Here is a 16,427-nt window from a genome sequence, read left to right as displayed (position 1 = left end):
CTACTGCTTCCAGTTGCCGCTGCTGCGGGTCTGTCTGTCAGTCTGTTAGTCGCTCTGTCTTACTCTCTCTCTCTCTCTCTCCCCTCTCTCTCTCCCCGGTGGCTCCCGCCGCTCCCGCCGCTTCCGTCAATCTCCTGCTGCTCCTCTTCTTCCTCCTCCTCCTCCTCCTCCTCCTCCTCCTCCCTCCTCCTCCTCCTCCTCCTCCTCCTCCTCCTCCTCCTCCTCCTCCTCCTCCTCCAGAGGCGCGCGGCGTTTGCGTCCGAAAAACAAGAGCAGCATGAGTGGCGCCTCCATCCAGGCCCCGAGGCGCCCCGAGGGCTGGCAGTGTCACGGCGCTAAGCTCAGTCAGGCCGACGCAACGCGCGCCAAATAAATGAGAATCTTCTCGGCGCGCTGATGAGTAGAGCCACGCAGGCAGCAGACTGATTCCGAGAGTCTATTCCGTCGCTCTGTCTCTCTCGCACCTCTACGGGGCGCCCCATGAGTGCAGCGAGAGACAGCGCGACGTAAGCGACTCTCGGAATCAGTCTACAGGCAGCCGGGCCGGGGATTTGAGAGGCCGATGTGGATAGACGCGGGGGACGCGGAAGGCGGAGCCGAATCAGCGGATGTGTGCCCCTCCGCCCTCCACGGCGCGTCACGGGGAGCGCCCGGCGCGTAGGCAACCGCCACGCCGCTTCGCGCCACTGCGTTGCGGGCTGCCTATGCGGGCTTCGGCGGGCGCTCCCAAAGCTTTGGCTGAACCGACGAAGCAAGGCCCGGCGCTGGCGTCTGTCTCTCTCGCACTCATGGAGAGTCCCGTATGGGTGCGAGAGAGACAGAGCGAGGAAACGGTCCGTCGGGATGAGGAGGCTGACGCCTCGAAGGTACCACCGCTGTGCATGCCTCCTGCACAAGACGGGGAGAGAGAGAGAGAGAGAGAGAGAGAGAGAGAGAGAGAGAGAGAGAGAGAGAGAGAGAGGGGGGGGGAGAGAGAGAGAGAGAGGGCTCGGCAGGTGCGAGCGCGACGCGTTAAACGAGCGGGTCCCTGCGCCGGAATGTGACCCTGCCGCCGTCCAGGATACGGGTCCGGCGCGGCCATGGCACGCCGAGAACCAGGCCAACCAGGCGCACGCTCTGCTGCGCTCACCTCCACTGCAAATACGCCTTCATTTTTCTCTTCCTTTTTTTCACTGAGCACTGCTAACGCGCGCGGGTACCGCTGGCGGTGCCTTTCTCCCCCTTCCCGGCGCCTAGCAGCGAGTTACACCTATTAGATGTATAAATTGGCGCTGGCCAGCCGCGGCCATTCGGGCGCTGGACACAGGCGTCAAGGCGACTGTACGGGGCTGAAATAACACGGTTAGACTTGGGGCCACCTACCTAGAGCCAAACTTGAATAGCCAGCCATCTTGCTTGATGCTGGACAAATTATAAGTTCGGCGCTAGGAGAGCGGCGTGCATAGCAACCCGGTAGCGCAGTGGTCAGAGTGCTGCGTTCCTGACTGGCAGGTCTCGGGTTCGAGACTAATGCCGTGAGCAAATTTTTCGGCAACGGCAACCGACTTCTTGAGGTCTATCCGGAGAGGATTGAGTACCAGCGCTGGCAGAGCGGGCACCATGGTCCTCCGGTAGCTCAGTGGTTTAGAGCATGATGTGGGAAGCGGCAGGTCCCGGGTTCGGGACCGGTAGTACTTACAATTTTTTCGGCGACCAATTGCTTGGGGAGGCACATCCAGAGAAGATTGGGTACCAGCGCAGGCAAGGCGGGTGCCATGGCGTCCCGGTGGCTCAGTGGTTAAGAGCAAGACGTGGGAAGCGGCAGGTCCCGGGTTCGGGACTGGTAGTATACACAATTTTTTCGGCGACCAATTGCTTGGGGAGGTACATCCAGAGAAGATTGGGTACCAGCGCAGGCAGGGCGGGTGCCATGGTGTCCCGGTGGCTCAGAGGTTAAGAGCATGATGTGGGAAGCGGCAGGTCCCGGGTTCGAGACCGCTCAAAGGACCCTTTTTTCGGGACCAGATTTCTCGAACGGCAGCTCAAGAGGAGTTGCGACATCGCCGCCGACAAGCTGGTTCGGTGGCTGAGCGGTCAGGGTAGAGGAGTTGACTAGACTCGGCACTCGGGGTCGCGGGTTCAAATACCCAATGTGACCCCTCTGAGGTAAGGCCTCTGAATCTGGACTCTCACTGTACCACAGAAACCGCGCGCACTTCGGGTGGGCCAGCCCAATACGAACCCACTAATCTGTCGAATTGCGCGGCAGGGAGCGTCGGATGAAGGCCCGGTTCCCATAAGAACACCGAAGCTGATCGGCGGGTCTCCTTGAGACTTTCGTATTGCCACTTTTTGCCGCCGATTTTTTTCCATGGAACGCACTGCGGGAGTGGCGCATCATTGCTCAGCGGTACGTGTTCAGTGTGCAAGCTACCAGGTGCGAACTGGTCTTACTTCGGCGCGTTGGGCCCTGGCAGGCTCCAATGACATCGAGAGGTTGAATCATTTTGGCCGCCTGACCTGTCACAGCCCCGGTGGCGGTGGCCCCGAAGGCCGGGCGGAGGCCAGGCGGAGGCCGAAAGGGCTTGGTGAATGATTCTCTTCCACGAGAATGATCGGATTACCTTCAGCCCCTGGTGGCCTGGCGGCGATCCGGGGTCCCGGCCAGCCATATCTGCGGATACCCTTTCACAGTGGCTTTGTCGTCGTCTCCTCAGCGGACCAGCGCGCTGCAGCGCGGAGGGAGAGAGAGAGAGAGAGAGCACTATCTACCGGGCAGCGTGTGCTCCATTCAGATAGCGAGGCCCGCTCAAGCGTTGCAAATGAACTGCGTTCAGGTCGTGACCCTCTGGTGTGCGGTCCAGGCCAGCAGCGAACCGGAGGAACACGGTGCGTTGCGGCGGTCAGAGCGAGACAGACGGACAGGGAGAGAGAGAGAGGAAGAAAGAGCAAATGAATAATTTTCAGGGCCACTCTCTTCCCTTCTGTGCTCGACCGTTTACTCGACTGCCCCTCTTTGTCTTTCTTTTTTATTTCGTTTTTTATTCTTCCTCAGGACCTCCGGACTCTAACGTTACATGGTCTCCCGGGAACAAAAAAAAAAAAAGTTAAAAATCAACATTTTAAATAAATATTGAATAAGAACATTGTAAAGTTAAAAGGGACTTTGAAAATTACTGCGTACAACAAGGCAGAGCACCTTTGTCGCGCCAGGATCGGTCGAGTCATTTAGCTTGCACGGCACTGGAAAATCTGAATTCATTAGCTCCAATTACCGTCCGCCGTCTATCATGTCCTGATTGGCCGAACCAGTCGGTCGCCGGGCCAACCTGATCACAGGGAGCGTTTTGGAAGAGGGGAGGGGCAGGTGTTGTGCCTCTCTCTCTCTCTCTCTCTCCCACACACACACGAACGCACACACACACGAACGCACACACGCGCACGCACGCACTCAAGCTAACATCAACACGACAGCCGCTTGGCGGGTCAAAGTAGTGGTGGTGGTCCAGATTCGAAGTAGGGCGTGCTCTACGCGACACGCGGGGGGGGGGGGGGGGGGGACGGCGCTCGGGGCGGATGAGGGGGAAGACTCCTCCGGGGCCCCCGACACCGGATGAGGGCAGGGGTGCCACTGAGCTGACAGCAAACGAATTCCAAGGAGCAGTGCGGTCAGAATTGCATTCCTCCGCCACTAGCAAGCTCTGGCATGATTGCTTTCCTGTCTGAGGGACGGCGGACTCGGGCGAGGCGGCGAGAAAAGGCTGCTGCTCTTGTGTATGGCCACTATGCCACTCCACATGGTAATGCGCTGCCGTGGCCGAGGCCCTGCAGTGGCCCTGCAGTGGCCCTGCCGACCTCGACGCTTATTGTTCCTGCAAATCACGCCGGTCGTGTCGCCGCCGAAAAATCCAGGGCACTTCCAGGGGGAAAAGCGGCTCTCTTTAATTACAGGCTAGATTCCAGGCAGAAAGTGCACGGCATCACAGTGGGCCAGAAGACCGGTGGAGGCGGTCGAAGTCCTGGACGCTCTTTGAGCAAGAGGGACGAAAAACGTGGCGTAATTTGTGGACGGCCCCTCATACCGGCGGCAGGGCGGCGCGCCCCGCGCGGGCGGAACCTCTTCAGCCAGCAGATTCGAATCTATCGAGTCTTACCTGCAGGAAAGTTTTGGTTTGTTAGATAGCCGCCGTTCTGGCGCGCCCTGCCTCGGCCTGCCTCGGCCTGCCTCGGCCTGCCCATGCTCTAATTAATGGTCCGACTATTTTCCAACATTGAAAGTAATGTTCAACTACACTTCGTGCGTGGCCCGCCTAATGGGGCCGCCCCATCAGCTGCACTCCCCCGCCCCCTTTCCCCCTCCCCCTCCCCCTTTCCTCACTTTCGACTTTCAGTGCAGTAATTGGGGACGCCTTAATAAAAGTCGTGCTGATAATTTTCTTGTAAAGTCGGCGGGGAGGAGAGAGAGAGAGAGAGAGAGAGAGAGAGAGAGAGAGAGAGAGAGAGAGAGAGAGAGAGAGAGAGATACGGCGGAAACTTTACTCGCATGCCGGGCGCCAATTAATAACAAAGGACGTTTGCGAGTCCCGCTCCTCGCCGAGATGAGGCGGAGGCCATCAGGGCCGCCAACGCCGGGAAGGCCGGCCTGAAAAAGGCCCGGCCTCGGCGCACTGTAAACATTGGAGGCGAGTGAGTAAGCAGTGTGGGCCCGAATGAGTGCTAATTTCGGCCAAGTTAAGGGTTTGTTTCAGTCAAATTAAAGGCGATTTGGTCAAATTAAGGTCAATTGCACTGAAATCGAAAGTGTGGTGAAATTACCACATTTGGCTGTGGTACTCGCAGTGAGTACCCGAGCGTCCATTTCCGAGGCGGAAATCACAGGTCGTCGGCAAACAGACCCCTCGGCCAAATCCTGCTGCAGTACCTCCTCGTCAGCAGCGTGCACTCATGGCCTAATGAGGGAGCGGGCGGGCAAGCACCGCTGCTCCAGGATTGTGTTGTGCTGATCCCGTGCCGCGTCCAGCAACTTCCTGTTCGGCCTCCATCGGTAGGGGCGCGTGCAATTTTCGCAAGTGGCTGCGTAACATCCGCGAAGCCAGGGCAGCGCAGCGGACCCTGCCCGCCGGCGCACTTGCGCATTCTTCCGTCTAGGCGGATTTTCCGCACCCGGAGAAAAGTAAAAATTAAAAGTTGGAGAAGAGCTCTCGGATCTGAGGAACCCTGAAAACCGTACAGCACTGTGCGCCAGACGACCGGTGGAGGCGGCCAGAGTTCCAGACGCGTTTTGAGCTCCAGAGTCGCTAAACAGGCCTCGAACTTAACGTGTGACCCCACCAATGGATTGCTCTCCCGACGAGGAATTCATTGGTGGGGTCACACGTTTCGTTCGAGTCCCATTTAGCGACTCTGGAGGTCAAAACGCGTCTAGAGTGTTGGCCGCCTCCACCGGTCCTCTGGCCCACTGTGCGCAACAGCCCTACGACGCCACGTTCGGCCTTGTTCCTTACCTCCGGGTGCTGGTCGTGAACCACCTGGAAGCGGTCGTCCTGGGCGTAGCCGCCCCGAGCCACCGTCAGGAGGTGGTGGTCCCGGCGCCGAAGCCACGTCACCTGCAACACGGCATTAGCATTGCACTGTCAGAGAGAGAGAGAGAGAGAGACAGTGGGAGAGGGAGTGGCAGGTCAACAGAGCATGTGCGTCTCCATCAGAGCGACGTTCCGGCCAAGTTCTGACGTTCGTCACGGTAGATATGTAGGGACGACGCTCCGCCACGCCACGCCCCGCCACGGTACGCCCCGCCGCCGTCATGCGAGTGTGGTGCCGCGGTACCGTCCGTCGCAAAACTCACCCCGGCGCGAGGCTACGCGAGGATTCAGGGGGGGGGGGGGCTGGAATATAAAGGGATTTGCATCCCGCGCCCAGGTAGTCCGTCCGCCAGGGCGGCAGGCCCGTCCGCTCCACTGGCTGCATTTTATTCGGCGTTTGAATGGAGGGGAGTGTCGGCGGCAATGGACCACGGCGGAACACGATACAGACCGGGCGGGCGGACAGACAGACAGGCAGGCAGACACGGTGATGAGGGGCACGCAACACGGCGCGGCCATTTCACCGGGTCATATTCATGACTCAATATCTGATTAGATTACTGCACCGGTCAGTCACACGGGACAGGCGGGCGGGGGCCGCGAAAGCAAGAGCCGATGACGCGTGTAGCGTGGGAAAGGGGTGGGGGTGGGGGGTGTTATGGGGCAATTAGGCAGGGCACTGTCATTGGCGTGTAGCGCGCCGGGCTGCAGCCCGCGGGCCACACAGTGGGCCAGAAGACCGGCGCAGGCGGCCCAAAACTCTCGTCTTTTTTTTTGAGCTCCAGAGTCGCTAAACAGGACTCGAACCGAGCTTGTGACCCCACCATTGAATTCCTCGTTGAATTTCGGCCACCCCCACCGCTCTTCTGGCCCACTGTGTGCACCACCACCACAGTTCGTCCCGTCAGTTTAATCTGCTATTTGCCGTCGACAAAGAAAAAGAAGTAAACAGGAACGCGTACTGCATGTAGTACAGCATGCGAGGGCGATAGGGAGCGCGCAGCGAGAAGGGTATTAGCACTCGCGTTTTGTTTTTTTCATCGGTCCATTTTTACGTTGATCTTGTTGTTGTTGTTGTTGTTGTTGTTGTTGTTGTTGTTGTTGTTGTAGGAGGCGAGCGAAAGGCCGGCGCGAAGGAGCGTCCGAGACGGCGGCGCCCCGGCCAAAGGAATCGATAACCGAGTGTGTGCCGTCCGACAGATTTACAGCGCCGGCGTGATTTAGGTCGTAAACAAAGTTAGAAAACGGGGAGGCGGGCTGCTGAAAAAAAAAAATGCGCGCCAGTAGGCAAACGGACGCACGCACGCTCTCTCCTCTTCTCTCTCTCTCTCTCTCTCTCTCTCTCTCTCTCTCTCTCTCTCTCTCACTCGCGCCCATTGGATCATCCCTCGCGCGGCAAGGATACTGCTGAAAAGGGTTGACTGCACATTGCCAGACTTATATGCAGGGCGGGCACATCTTTTGTTTCGGTCTCGCTGTTTTGTTGGCCGCCTGCCTCGGCCCGCCTCTGCCTGCCGCTGCAGCTAATGGAAACGAGGCCACGCACAAGGTCACCGCCTCGCTCATCCCATTTCCCAAACAACAACAACAAATATAAAAACAACAACAACAACAAGAGCAACCTGCACGGCTTTGTTCGGGCGGCCCCGACGGTGGCGGCGCGGCCAGGGTGCAAGGCTCCTTGGCACCAGACTGATTCCGAGAGTCGCTTTCGTCGCTCTGTCTCTCTCTCTCCCAGACGGGGCACGCATGAGTGCGAGAGAGACAGAGACTGCTGCGGAGAGACGCGACAGACGGGCCCGCCCTTGCCCGGGTCGCGGTCTGGCGAGGGGGTGGGGGTGAGTGGTGGGAGCAGTGTGGTGGCAGCGCAAAGAGTCCTTATTGTGCCTTTAAGCCCGACCGTCGCGCCGCCTCACCTTGCTCTTGCTCCCTCTCAGAAAACATTTATTCCCGCTGCACTGCTGCTCTCCGTTCATTAAGGGCCGCTTCGCCGCGTCGCTTGTCGTTGCCGCCGCCACTCGGGAGGGCGCCCTCTCACCACACCTGCACAGTGGGCCAGAAGACCGGCGGAGTCCACAGGCCTGGGCCAGGGCCCTCCCCGCGTGCTGCAGCAGGGCTTCCTGGAAATTTCCAGCGAAAAGCGGCGCGTTTCCGGGAAAAGGCGACCACGGCGGGCGGCTTCTTGACACAGCTTGGCTGGCGTAGGTGGTGTTGGTTGGCGGTGTGCCTCCTCCACCCACGCGTGTGTGTGTGAGTGTGTGTGTGGGCGCTCCGACGGAAGACGCATGCAATTACCCCCTTTCTGCCCCCCCCCCCCTTGCCGGCGATACTCTTGTTAGACGACGGCACGCCACACACCGTGTGTGTTCCAGCGTGCCACAATGCTGTTTGGCCCCTCCTGTTGCACGTGGCGGGGGTGGGGCGGGGTGGGGCGGGGTGGGGTGGGGCGAGGACGAAAGCAGGCTTCCCTACGACAACGTTTGGGGGCCTTCCGCCTTAATAAGGGGGACGTGTACAAGGCAATTGACGAAAAGAGAGAGAGAGAAAAAAAAGGAGGAGGAAAAAGATTGTGTTGCAGTGCCGGCCGCGTGTGAGGTTGGGGTAGGTTGCCTCAATCTGTCTGTCTGTCTGTCTGTCTGTCTGCCTGTCTGTCCTTATATGTCCGAATTAGAGGGCGCACCCCGCTGGGGAAACAAACCCGAGCGTCAATAGGGCCCTCACGTGCACGGCGCTTACTTGGCGACGTCAAGGGGCCGGGGAGCGGCAGCGCAGCGGACTGATTCCGAGAGTCGTTTTCGTCGCTCCGTCTCCCTCGCACGCACACTGGGACGCCCCGTGAGTGCGAGAGGGACGGAGCGAGACTCTCGGAATCAGTGCGCAGCGCGCGGGCTAAAGCAGTGGCGGCAACAAGGGAGTAGGTCATGAATGAGAGCGGCAAGGCGGAGAGGAAGGGAAAAGGGGGGGGGGGGGTTATATTGCTTGTGCGCCAGTGTGAAAAATTGTGGAACTATGGCGCCTTGTCGCATTATGCGAAAAACATGAAGAGAAATGAGATTGTTTGGAAAGATGGGCGAAAGCGAATCCGAGGGGAGGGGCGACGACGACGGCGTGAGAAAAGACGGACCCCAAGGGGGAGGGGGGGGGGCGCAGAGAAACCGCCCCTAGGTTCGTTACCGCGTTTCCTCCAGGAGAGGGGGGGAGGGAGGGGGAGAGGCTTGGGAGCTTGGCCGAGCACTCCAAGCGGTGGTCGTGGACCCGGCGAAGAGATGTTAGCATCTGCGGGGAAGTCTAGCAAGGATATTGTGTGTGTGTGTGTGTGTGTGTGCTACGTTACGGTCCAGTTGGAAGCCCCGGAGATATGGTTCTGTGTACCTCAACGTGCCCGCCCTGATGATGACGAGCAAGTAGACAAAGCGGCCGTCCAGACAACGCTCAAACACACACACACACACACACACACACACACGCTCACACACACACACGCGCAGAGAAACGCAGTGTGCGTAAAGGGTCCCCCAAGTCAAATGAAATCCTTTCTGGATCCCCGCAGCGCGCTTAATGAGCCACGGAAAGCGCTATCAGAAGACGTTCGCATCCCCGCCGCTGATGTTATCTCCCGGAGGACATGAAAAGGCCGAGAGGCAGCGGACCGCGCGCGTGCGTGTGTGTGTGCGTGTGTGTGTCCGTGTATGTGCGTGCGTGGGCCCTTCGAATTAGCTTTCCGGCTCGAGGATTTTCTTCGCCACACAACATGTCTGCAGTAATTGCACCCCGTGTCCTGGTGCGTGCATGCGTGCGTGCGTGCGTGTGTGTGTGTGTGTGTGTGTGTGTGTGCGTGTGTGTGTGTGGCGCACGGACTGGCGCGCTAGTTTTTGATATGAATCGCGTAAGGAGGCTGAGAAAGGGCCGCTGCCGCCGGTTGCCTTTGCTTTGTCTCCCTTCTTTCGGCGAATAAGGGTCGATCCGCTTGGCGCGCCTCGCCGCCCTGCCGCACAGTGGGCCAGAAGACCGGCGGAGGCGGCAGAAGCTCTAGACGCGTTTTGAGCTCCAGAGTCGCTAAATGGGACTCGAACCGGCCGTGTGACCCCACCAATGGATTGCTCTCCGAACGAGGAATCCATTGGTGGGGTCACACGTAAGGTTCGAGTCCTGCACAGGGTCACCCTAGAGCTCAAAACGCGCCTAGAATTTTGGCCGCCTCCGCCGGTCTTCTGGCCCACTGTGTGCCGCTCCGCCGCCTCAGCCTGGAGGTTAAGACGTGGCAATTTTCCCGGGGAGCTCCGGTCGTGCGAAGAATCTCGGCAGCGGCAGACTGATTCCGAGAGTCGTGTTGGTCGCTCTGTCACTCTCGCACCCGTGAGCGAGCGGCCCGCGAGTGCGAGAGAGACAGAGCGACGGACGCGACTCGCGGAGTCAGTCCGAGAGAGAAAGGCGTCGGCCGGGAGAGCGCCCGGGGGAGCGGAGCTTGCGCGGAGAGCCTCCAGGCTCCGAGGTTTCCCGGAAGGTTCCCGCCCGCCGCCAGGCGACAGGCTCTCCCCAGGCAGCTCCTCCGGCCCGGGGACCCAGGCCCGCATCCAGGCCCCGGTACCATCTGCTCGGTCGCTGACTAATTAATGCACCCCAAGAATGCTCGAGCGATGCTCCCCTTAACCCCGGTGCCATTTTCAATTTGTGGCTCGCCACAAAGTGCCTGCGCCCGCTCCGCCCGCTCCGACACGCAGACAGACAGACAGACAGACAGACAGACAGACAGACAGACAGACAGACAGGCAGACAGACAGACAGACAGACAGACAGACAGACAGACAGACAGGCAGACAGACAGACAGACAGACAGACAGACACACACACACGCCGCTCCCGCACCGGCCTAGCCCCAGCACTCCCCCGCGAGTGCGAGAGAGACGCCGCGTCGCGACAACGTCTGAATAAACAGCGACTAGGCCGCTGCCGGCGTACGGCTCTCGTCACTGTTTTCGTTTGGCAGCCCGCAAGCAGACTGATTCCGAGCGTCGTTTTTCGTCGCTCCGTCCCTCTCGCACTCGTGGGGCGTCCCGTCCGGGTGCGAGAGAGACGGAGCGACGAATACTGCGACTCGCGGAATCAGTCTGCTGGCAGTCTGGCTGTCTGGCAGCCGCCACACCCTGCACCCCCCAGCCCGGCGCGGTGCGGCGCGGTGCGCGCTGCCAAGTCTGCACCTCCACAAATCACGGGCACACTGTCACGGCGCCCCTTCGCCGCCACGGAGGCCGCCATCCAGACCGCCTTCCAAGCCGTCTTCCAGCTCACCGCAACCCCGTGACCCAGCCAACAACAACTTTTCCGTTCCTTCCGCGGCGCGGCGCGGCACGGCAGGGCAGGGCATGGCACGCGGCAAGGCTCAAGCTCTGGCCGAATCCCCTCCCCGTAAATGAGTTATTCATAACATTCGTCGCGAACAAAGGAGGCATGGTGCGTTCCACGACAACAAAACACCATAGCAACGCGGGAGAGAGAGAGAGAGAGAGAGAGAGAGAGAGAGAGAGAGAGAGAGAGAGAGAGAGCGAGAGAGAGAGAGAGAGAGAGAGAGAGAGAGAGAGAGAGAGAGACAGAGAGAGAGACAGAGAGAGAGAGAGAGAGAGAGAGAGAGAGAGAGAGAGGGGGGGGAGCTCGGCCTCGAGACCGCCGCCACGGAGACACCTTCCCCGGCAAGGAGGAACGAAGAAGGAAACTAGGCAGAGAAAGCAAGACGCGCGGGGAAGTCTCAACAAAAAAGGGCACCGGTTCCAGCGAGAGAGAGAGAGAGAGTGAGAGAGAGAGAGAGAGAGAGGGGGGGGGGGCGTCCAGCAGGGAAGTCCAAAAGGACATAGAGTGAAGCGACAAAGAAGGGACTGACATACTCGGACTCACCACCCCTTTCCCTGCGCGCGCGTGCACGCGCACACACACACACACACACACGCACAGAGGCGCTGGCACTAGTGATAAGTAGTGCATGAGGTGTCGCAGCGAGCCGGGTTGCCGCGCTGGAAGATGAAAGCTAAGCCGTGCGCCGTAATGGGCTAAACTATGAAACAGGTCGGTTGGAGCGCCGCGCGTCACAGAAAGAATAATACCCCTCTCGCCGCCCCGCCCCGCCCACGCCATTCCCAGCCGCCCCGCCCACCACCGAGTATACAGTGTGACGTATGCACGCGGAGCGACGCAAAGCGTTTCTTCCGGCCGCATGCTGCAGCAGGCGGATTCCGAGAGTCGCTCTCTTCGCTCTGTCTCTCTCGCACTCACGGGGCGTCCCGTACGGGTACGAGAGAGACAGAGCGACTCTCGGAAATCGGTCTGCGGCGACGACTGCCTCGCATCGCCGGGTCGGAAACGACACCAGAAAGTTATTGAGCAGCCAGTGGCAGGGTGAAAAAAAAATAACAATAAACTAGGTTTCTTTGAAAGAAAATTCATTTTGCTCTCTCTCTCTCTCTCTCTCTCTCTCTCTGTATCTCCGTTACAACAACAAAACAACCAACCCCCAGACGAACGAAAGTTTATCTCGTCTCGCGCATCATTAAGAAAACACGCACACACACACGCACACACACACGCACTCTTCCGCCTTTTTCTAGCAGTGTACCTCAGCAAACATTGCAATAACGGTTAACGAGCTAGCGTGTTCCGCGGCCATCTTGTTAGCCGCGGTCCCGTTCCAGGCGGCGTGTGCGCGGCAGTGCGCGGCAGCCGGGTCTTCAATGAGAGAAAAAGCACCCCTCGCGCTTCCTCGCCGTTAATTATTTAACCCGGGTGGAAGGATCTGCAGTTTACACTACATTGGAAAAATATAGATTTTTTGTAATGTTCAACTCAATTTTTAAATAGTTTTTTTCATACTTTAAATTACTGTAATGTATCGTTTAATTGCAGGTAAAGTGTAGTTCAACTACAGTTTAATTGTAGTAAACTACAATTAAACTGCAAAAAAAGTACCAGTTATTTCGGACAACTATAGTTTTTGACCCAGGTTGTCCTAGTCTTCAGATCAGTTAACTATAGTTCAAAGTACAGTTATACTGTAGTTTAGTTACACAGCCAGAGTTAGTTCAAAGGAGAAGACAATCTGCAGTTTGAAATTTTGGTTCAAAATTCAAAATTTTTAATTTTTGAACCCTGATTTGAGAGGACTCTTCCTCCCTCTGACCCCTTAGGTGGTTGACTTTGAGTTAATTGTGTTTTGTGATTGGATGTTGCCGGGAGTTGAATCTCGGACCCATGACTTGTGAAGCAGAGGCCTTGACCACTGCTCCACTGAGCTTCCTTGTGGATAGGGGCTTGGCTACTCGACCACATGGAAAGGCCGGCTTTCCTCAGGAACCAGAGTTCAACTACTAGAAAACTACAGTTTTACTGTAAGCCACTCTGTACTTTGAGTGAAATCCACTTGTCCAAAATGTAATTTATAATGAATTTACCTCAGAAACCAAGACACCATGGAGTGATTTAATTCAGAGAGCCTTCAAGGTCTTAATTTTCAACGACTGGAGTCGTTACCTTTTCAACTTCTGAGACGCACTGCATCATAATGCTTTCTAGTTTTATTTGTGTTTGACATTTTATCATCCAGTCATAATGAATTTGATGCCACTTAGCTAGACCTTGTTTGGCGACAAGCTGGCTAAATTTTGTGGCTTGTTGATTTCCACGATACTTTGTGACATGCTACCTGACCAATATGGAACATTATAAAATAAGCAAGCAGATAACCAGATAGTATTTTAAGAATTGGTTACATTCAGCCATATAGGTTTTCATATGGAAGTTTAGTCATGTCTTCTAAAAGTCTCCAACGTCAAGTATTTCAACGTAAACCTTCAAAAGAAATAACTGAAACTTCTAAGAGATATTTCCTTTTCAATCCTTATATTATTTTAATCACTCAATGTAATTGTTTTTGTTTCTTCATATCAAGTTGCAGTGCTTGACATCTTAAACTATGCCTTAAGCGAAAAATTACTACAAATTGTAGTAAACATTCAACTAGTTTGTCATTGTGTAAAAAAGTATGAGCAGAAACTTTATTTCCTTTGTAGATCCTGCTGCAGATATAAGTGTAGGCAGATCTTCAGTAGTGGACTATTTAAGTAGATTAGTATTGAGAAACTTTTAACTTCACTTTTTAACTACAGATAGTACTTAATACCTGGCCAACAAATAGCAGTTCATCTGGAAAGCAGTTTACATACACAGCAAACTACAGATCCATGAGCAAACTGAAACTGGACTTATTCTGCACTTTGTTCTTAACAAAAACTGCAGTTCAGGAACTGTAGTTTTGGCACTACAGTTTAAACTGCAGTTTCACTACAGATCCTTCCACCCGGGAAGAGTGCGATTAGCACACCGCATGCTCCACCCGTTCGGTTGAATAAAAAAAACAAAACAAAAAAAAAACGTGAGGCACCTGGTGGCTGTGGTGGTGGTGTTCTATACTGCTGCGCACAATATGTGGAAATTAATGGCGTTTAATTATACAAAAAATTGAGTGCAGGATATGAAGAAATGCCCTTGACTTGAGATAGAAGGAGTGCTCTTGACCTGGAGAAACCCTCCATTTTTATCAATGTACGCCAAATTTTTAAATTTGTTAAAAAAATGTCTCCTAAAAGAAATTAGTCTCCTCCCCGCCCCACTATCGGCAATTGTTTCGTTGACATGCTTGTCAGGAAAATGACCCTGGCATTGTTCATCGAGTGACAATCATTAAAATTTCCACAGTGTGCCCCAAGGACGAGACTCGTCGCGGCCCTTCGCACTGACCCCTCATCATGCTCTTCCTACTCCCCCCTCCCTCCCACCTCGACGCGGGCAAAAAGTGTCCCGTCCCGCCGGATACCGCGTGGCGGGGCGGGGCGTGGCGTGGCGGGGCGGGGTGGGGTGGGGCGGCGGCCTTGGCGCTGTGTAATTTGCGTATAGCTCCCCTGATAAATGGCTTCGCCAGTCAAACGGACATGGTTACTTTGCCAACACTGCATCGTGCGGTAAGAAGCACAATCCCGACGTCTACCCCACCCCCTCCGTCTCTCTCTCTCTCTCTCTCTCTCTCTCTCTCTCCTTGGATCCACGACCTTGCCAAGGCAAATGAGACGGCCGAGCGCAGACAAAAAGGCTTAACGGAGGAATACGTGAGCTAAATATGGACGCAGACGCAACTATTGACTGCAAAGAAAGTATGCGATGGCAGTAGAATCACACACATTCTTCTTCTTCTTTTTCTTTCCCGCACGAAGCGTGACTTGCTTGTGCTGGGAGCAAAAAGCGCGCGACTCGCTATTAATTTCTTTCCTTTTTGCCCCCATCTTCGCGTGGCCGTTAGCCTTCCTCCGTTTTGACAGACTAACGGGCTTAAACGGCCGCTCAAGTGCGGCGTGGGAAAGAGAGGTTGGGGGAAAGGGAGGGGGGGGGGGTCCACTGCACAGTGGTCTTCTGGCCCACTGTGCAGTGGTCGAAAGACGAACGTATTATACGTCCTCTTCCCCCTCCATCTCCACGTCGTCTTTCCGGTAATCTTTTCCTCCTAATTTCCTCCCCCGGCCTCCCCCACCCCTTTCCCAGCCGCACGCCTCCGGGTTCCCAAGCTTTTCACCACTGCACTGGCAAAACAAAAAAAAAAAGGCAAGACAGAGGCCGGACGCGGGGCAGGGCAGCAACTCTCGGATCTTCTTGACGAGCTCCGGCGGCACGCCAGAAGAAGCGGCCTAGCCGGGCACTCACTTCGGGCCGCACACGGACACCGTAAAAAAGTTTTTTTTAAAAACAAAATGATTGCCAACGGACGTAAAACTGGTAGAAAATTATAAAATATTTGGCAAGAAGAAGCGGCCGGCCACTTAAAGGAAATTTTTCAAGAAATATTTTTAAAATTGCCAAGAAGAAGCGGTTGACTACTCACTTATCAGGCCGTTGGCACACACCAATACCGTTAAAAATGTTTAAAAAAGTACCAGATTGCAAATGCCAAGCTGGAACTCACCAGTCCGTCGGCGATGTTCTTGATGACGCACGGCAGGTAGGCGGTGGTGCCACGCTGCGCCACCACCACGGTGTTGTTGGGCGTGGCGAACTGCATGGGCTCGGGCTTGAAGAAGATGTCCTCCAGCTGGTTCTGGGCCTTCTCGTCCTTCTGCTCCACGGCGCCGGGCTCGTCCACGTGCACCTGGGACTGCAGCACCATGACGGCGAAGCCGCTGATGAGGTTCTCGGCGAGGTTCAGCAGGGTCATGGTGGGGGCCGGCGTCGACGGGGTGGCCGGAAGGGCGCTGGAAGTGACGGCCGCCGTGACGACGCCGGGGCTGGGCGTCTCCGCCGGCTCCAGCTTGCTGCGCTGGAAGATGTCGCCGCGGAGGGCTGTGGGGTCGCCGGACCGGTACTCCGGCACGGCCTCGGGGACGGCCTTCGGCGTGGCCTCCGACACGGCCTCGGGCGTGGCCTCCGACACGGCCTCGGGCGTGGCCTCCGACACGGCCTCGGGCGTGGCCTCCGACACCGCCTTGGGCGTGGCCTCGGACACGGCCTCGGACACGGCCTCGGCGGGCGCGCACTTGTCACCCTTTGAGCACGGCGCCGCGCTTCCCGGCCAAGTTCCCTGCGCCACCGGCTTGTTTGCGCGCCACGCCGCCGTGATGGCCCCCTCTGCCCGGCCCACGGCCCGGCCCCCGCTTGCGGTCTCGGTCGTCACTTCAAAGGCTGCTGTTGGCCGGTGCGGTCCAGGAGTTCCGCTGGTCACTGGTGACGGCGGTCTTGTCGGAGAAGTGCTGCCGGGCGCGGCAGCGTGAGTCGACGGACTGCGCGGCGGTCCAGCTGGAGTGGCCGCCGTGTCCGAGGCCGACTGCTGACGCGGCGAGC

General features: G+C 57.0%; 1 protein-coding gene across 1 annotated transcript in view; it reads right to left on the bottom strand.

Moving 5' to 3' along the window:
• Positions 1–16,427, bottom strand: part of LOC117647361 — a 46,255-nt gene that overhangs the window by 29,092 nt on the left and 736 nt on the right. The window contains exons 4-5 of the mRNA XM_034389084.1: positions 15,556–16,131; positions 5,484–5,585 (exon numbers count right to left, since the gene is read on the bottom strand). Of these exons, the coding sequence (XP_034244975.1) occupies positions 5,484–5,585; positions 15,556–16,131 (678 nt within the window). The remainder of the gene's footprint in view (positions 1–5,483; positions 5,586–15,555; positions 16,132–16,427) is intronic.

The sequence above is a fragment of the Thrips palmi genome, unplaced genomic scaffold, assembly GCF_012932325.1.
Source record: "Thrips palmi isolate BJ-2018 unplaced genomic scaffold, TpBJ-2018v1 HiC_scaffold_2, whole genome shotgun sequence".
Lineage (NCBI taxonomy): Eukaryota > Metazoa > Arthropoda > Insecta > Thysanoptera > Thripidae > Thrips > Thrips palmi.
This window is presented reverse-complemented; position numbering and strand designations above follow the sequence as displayed.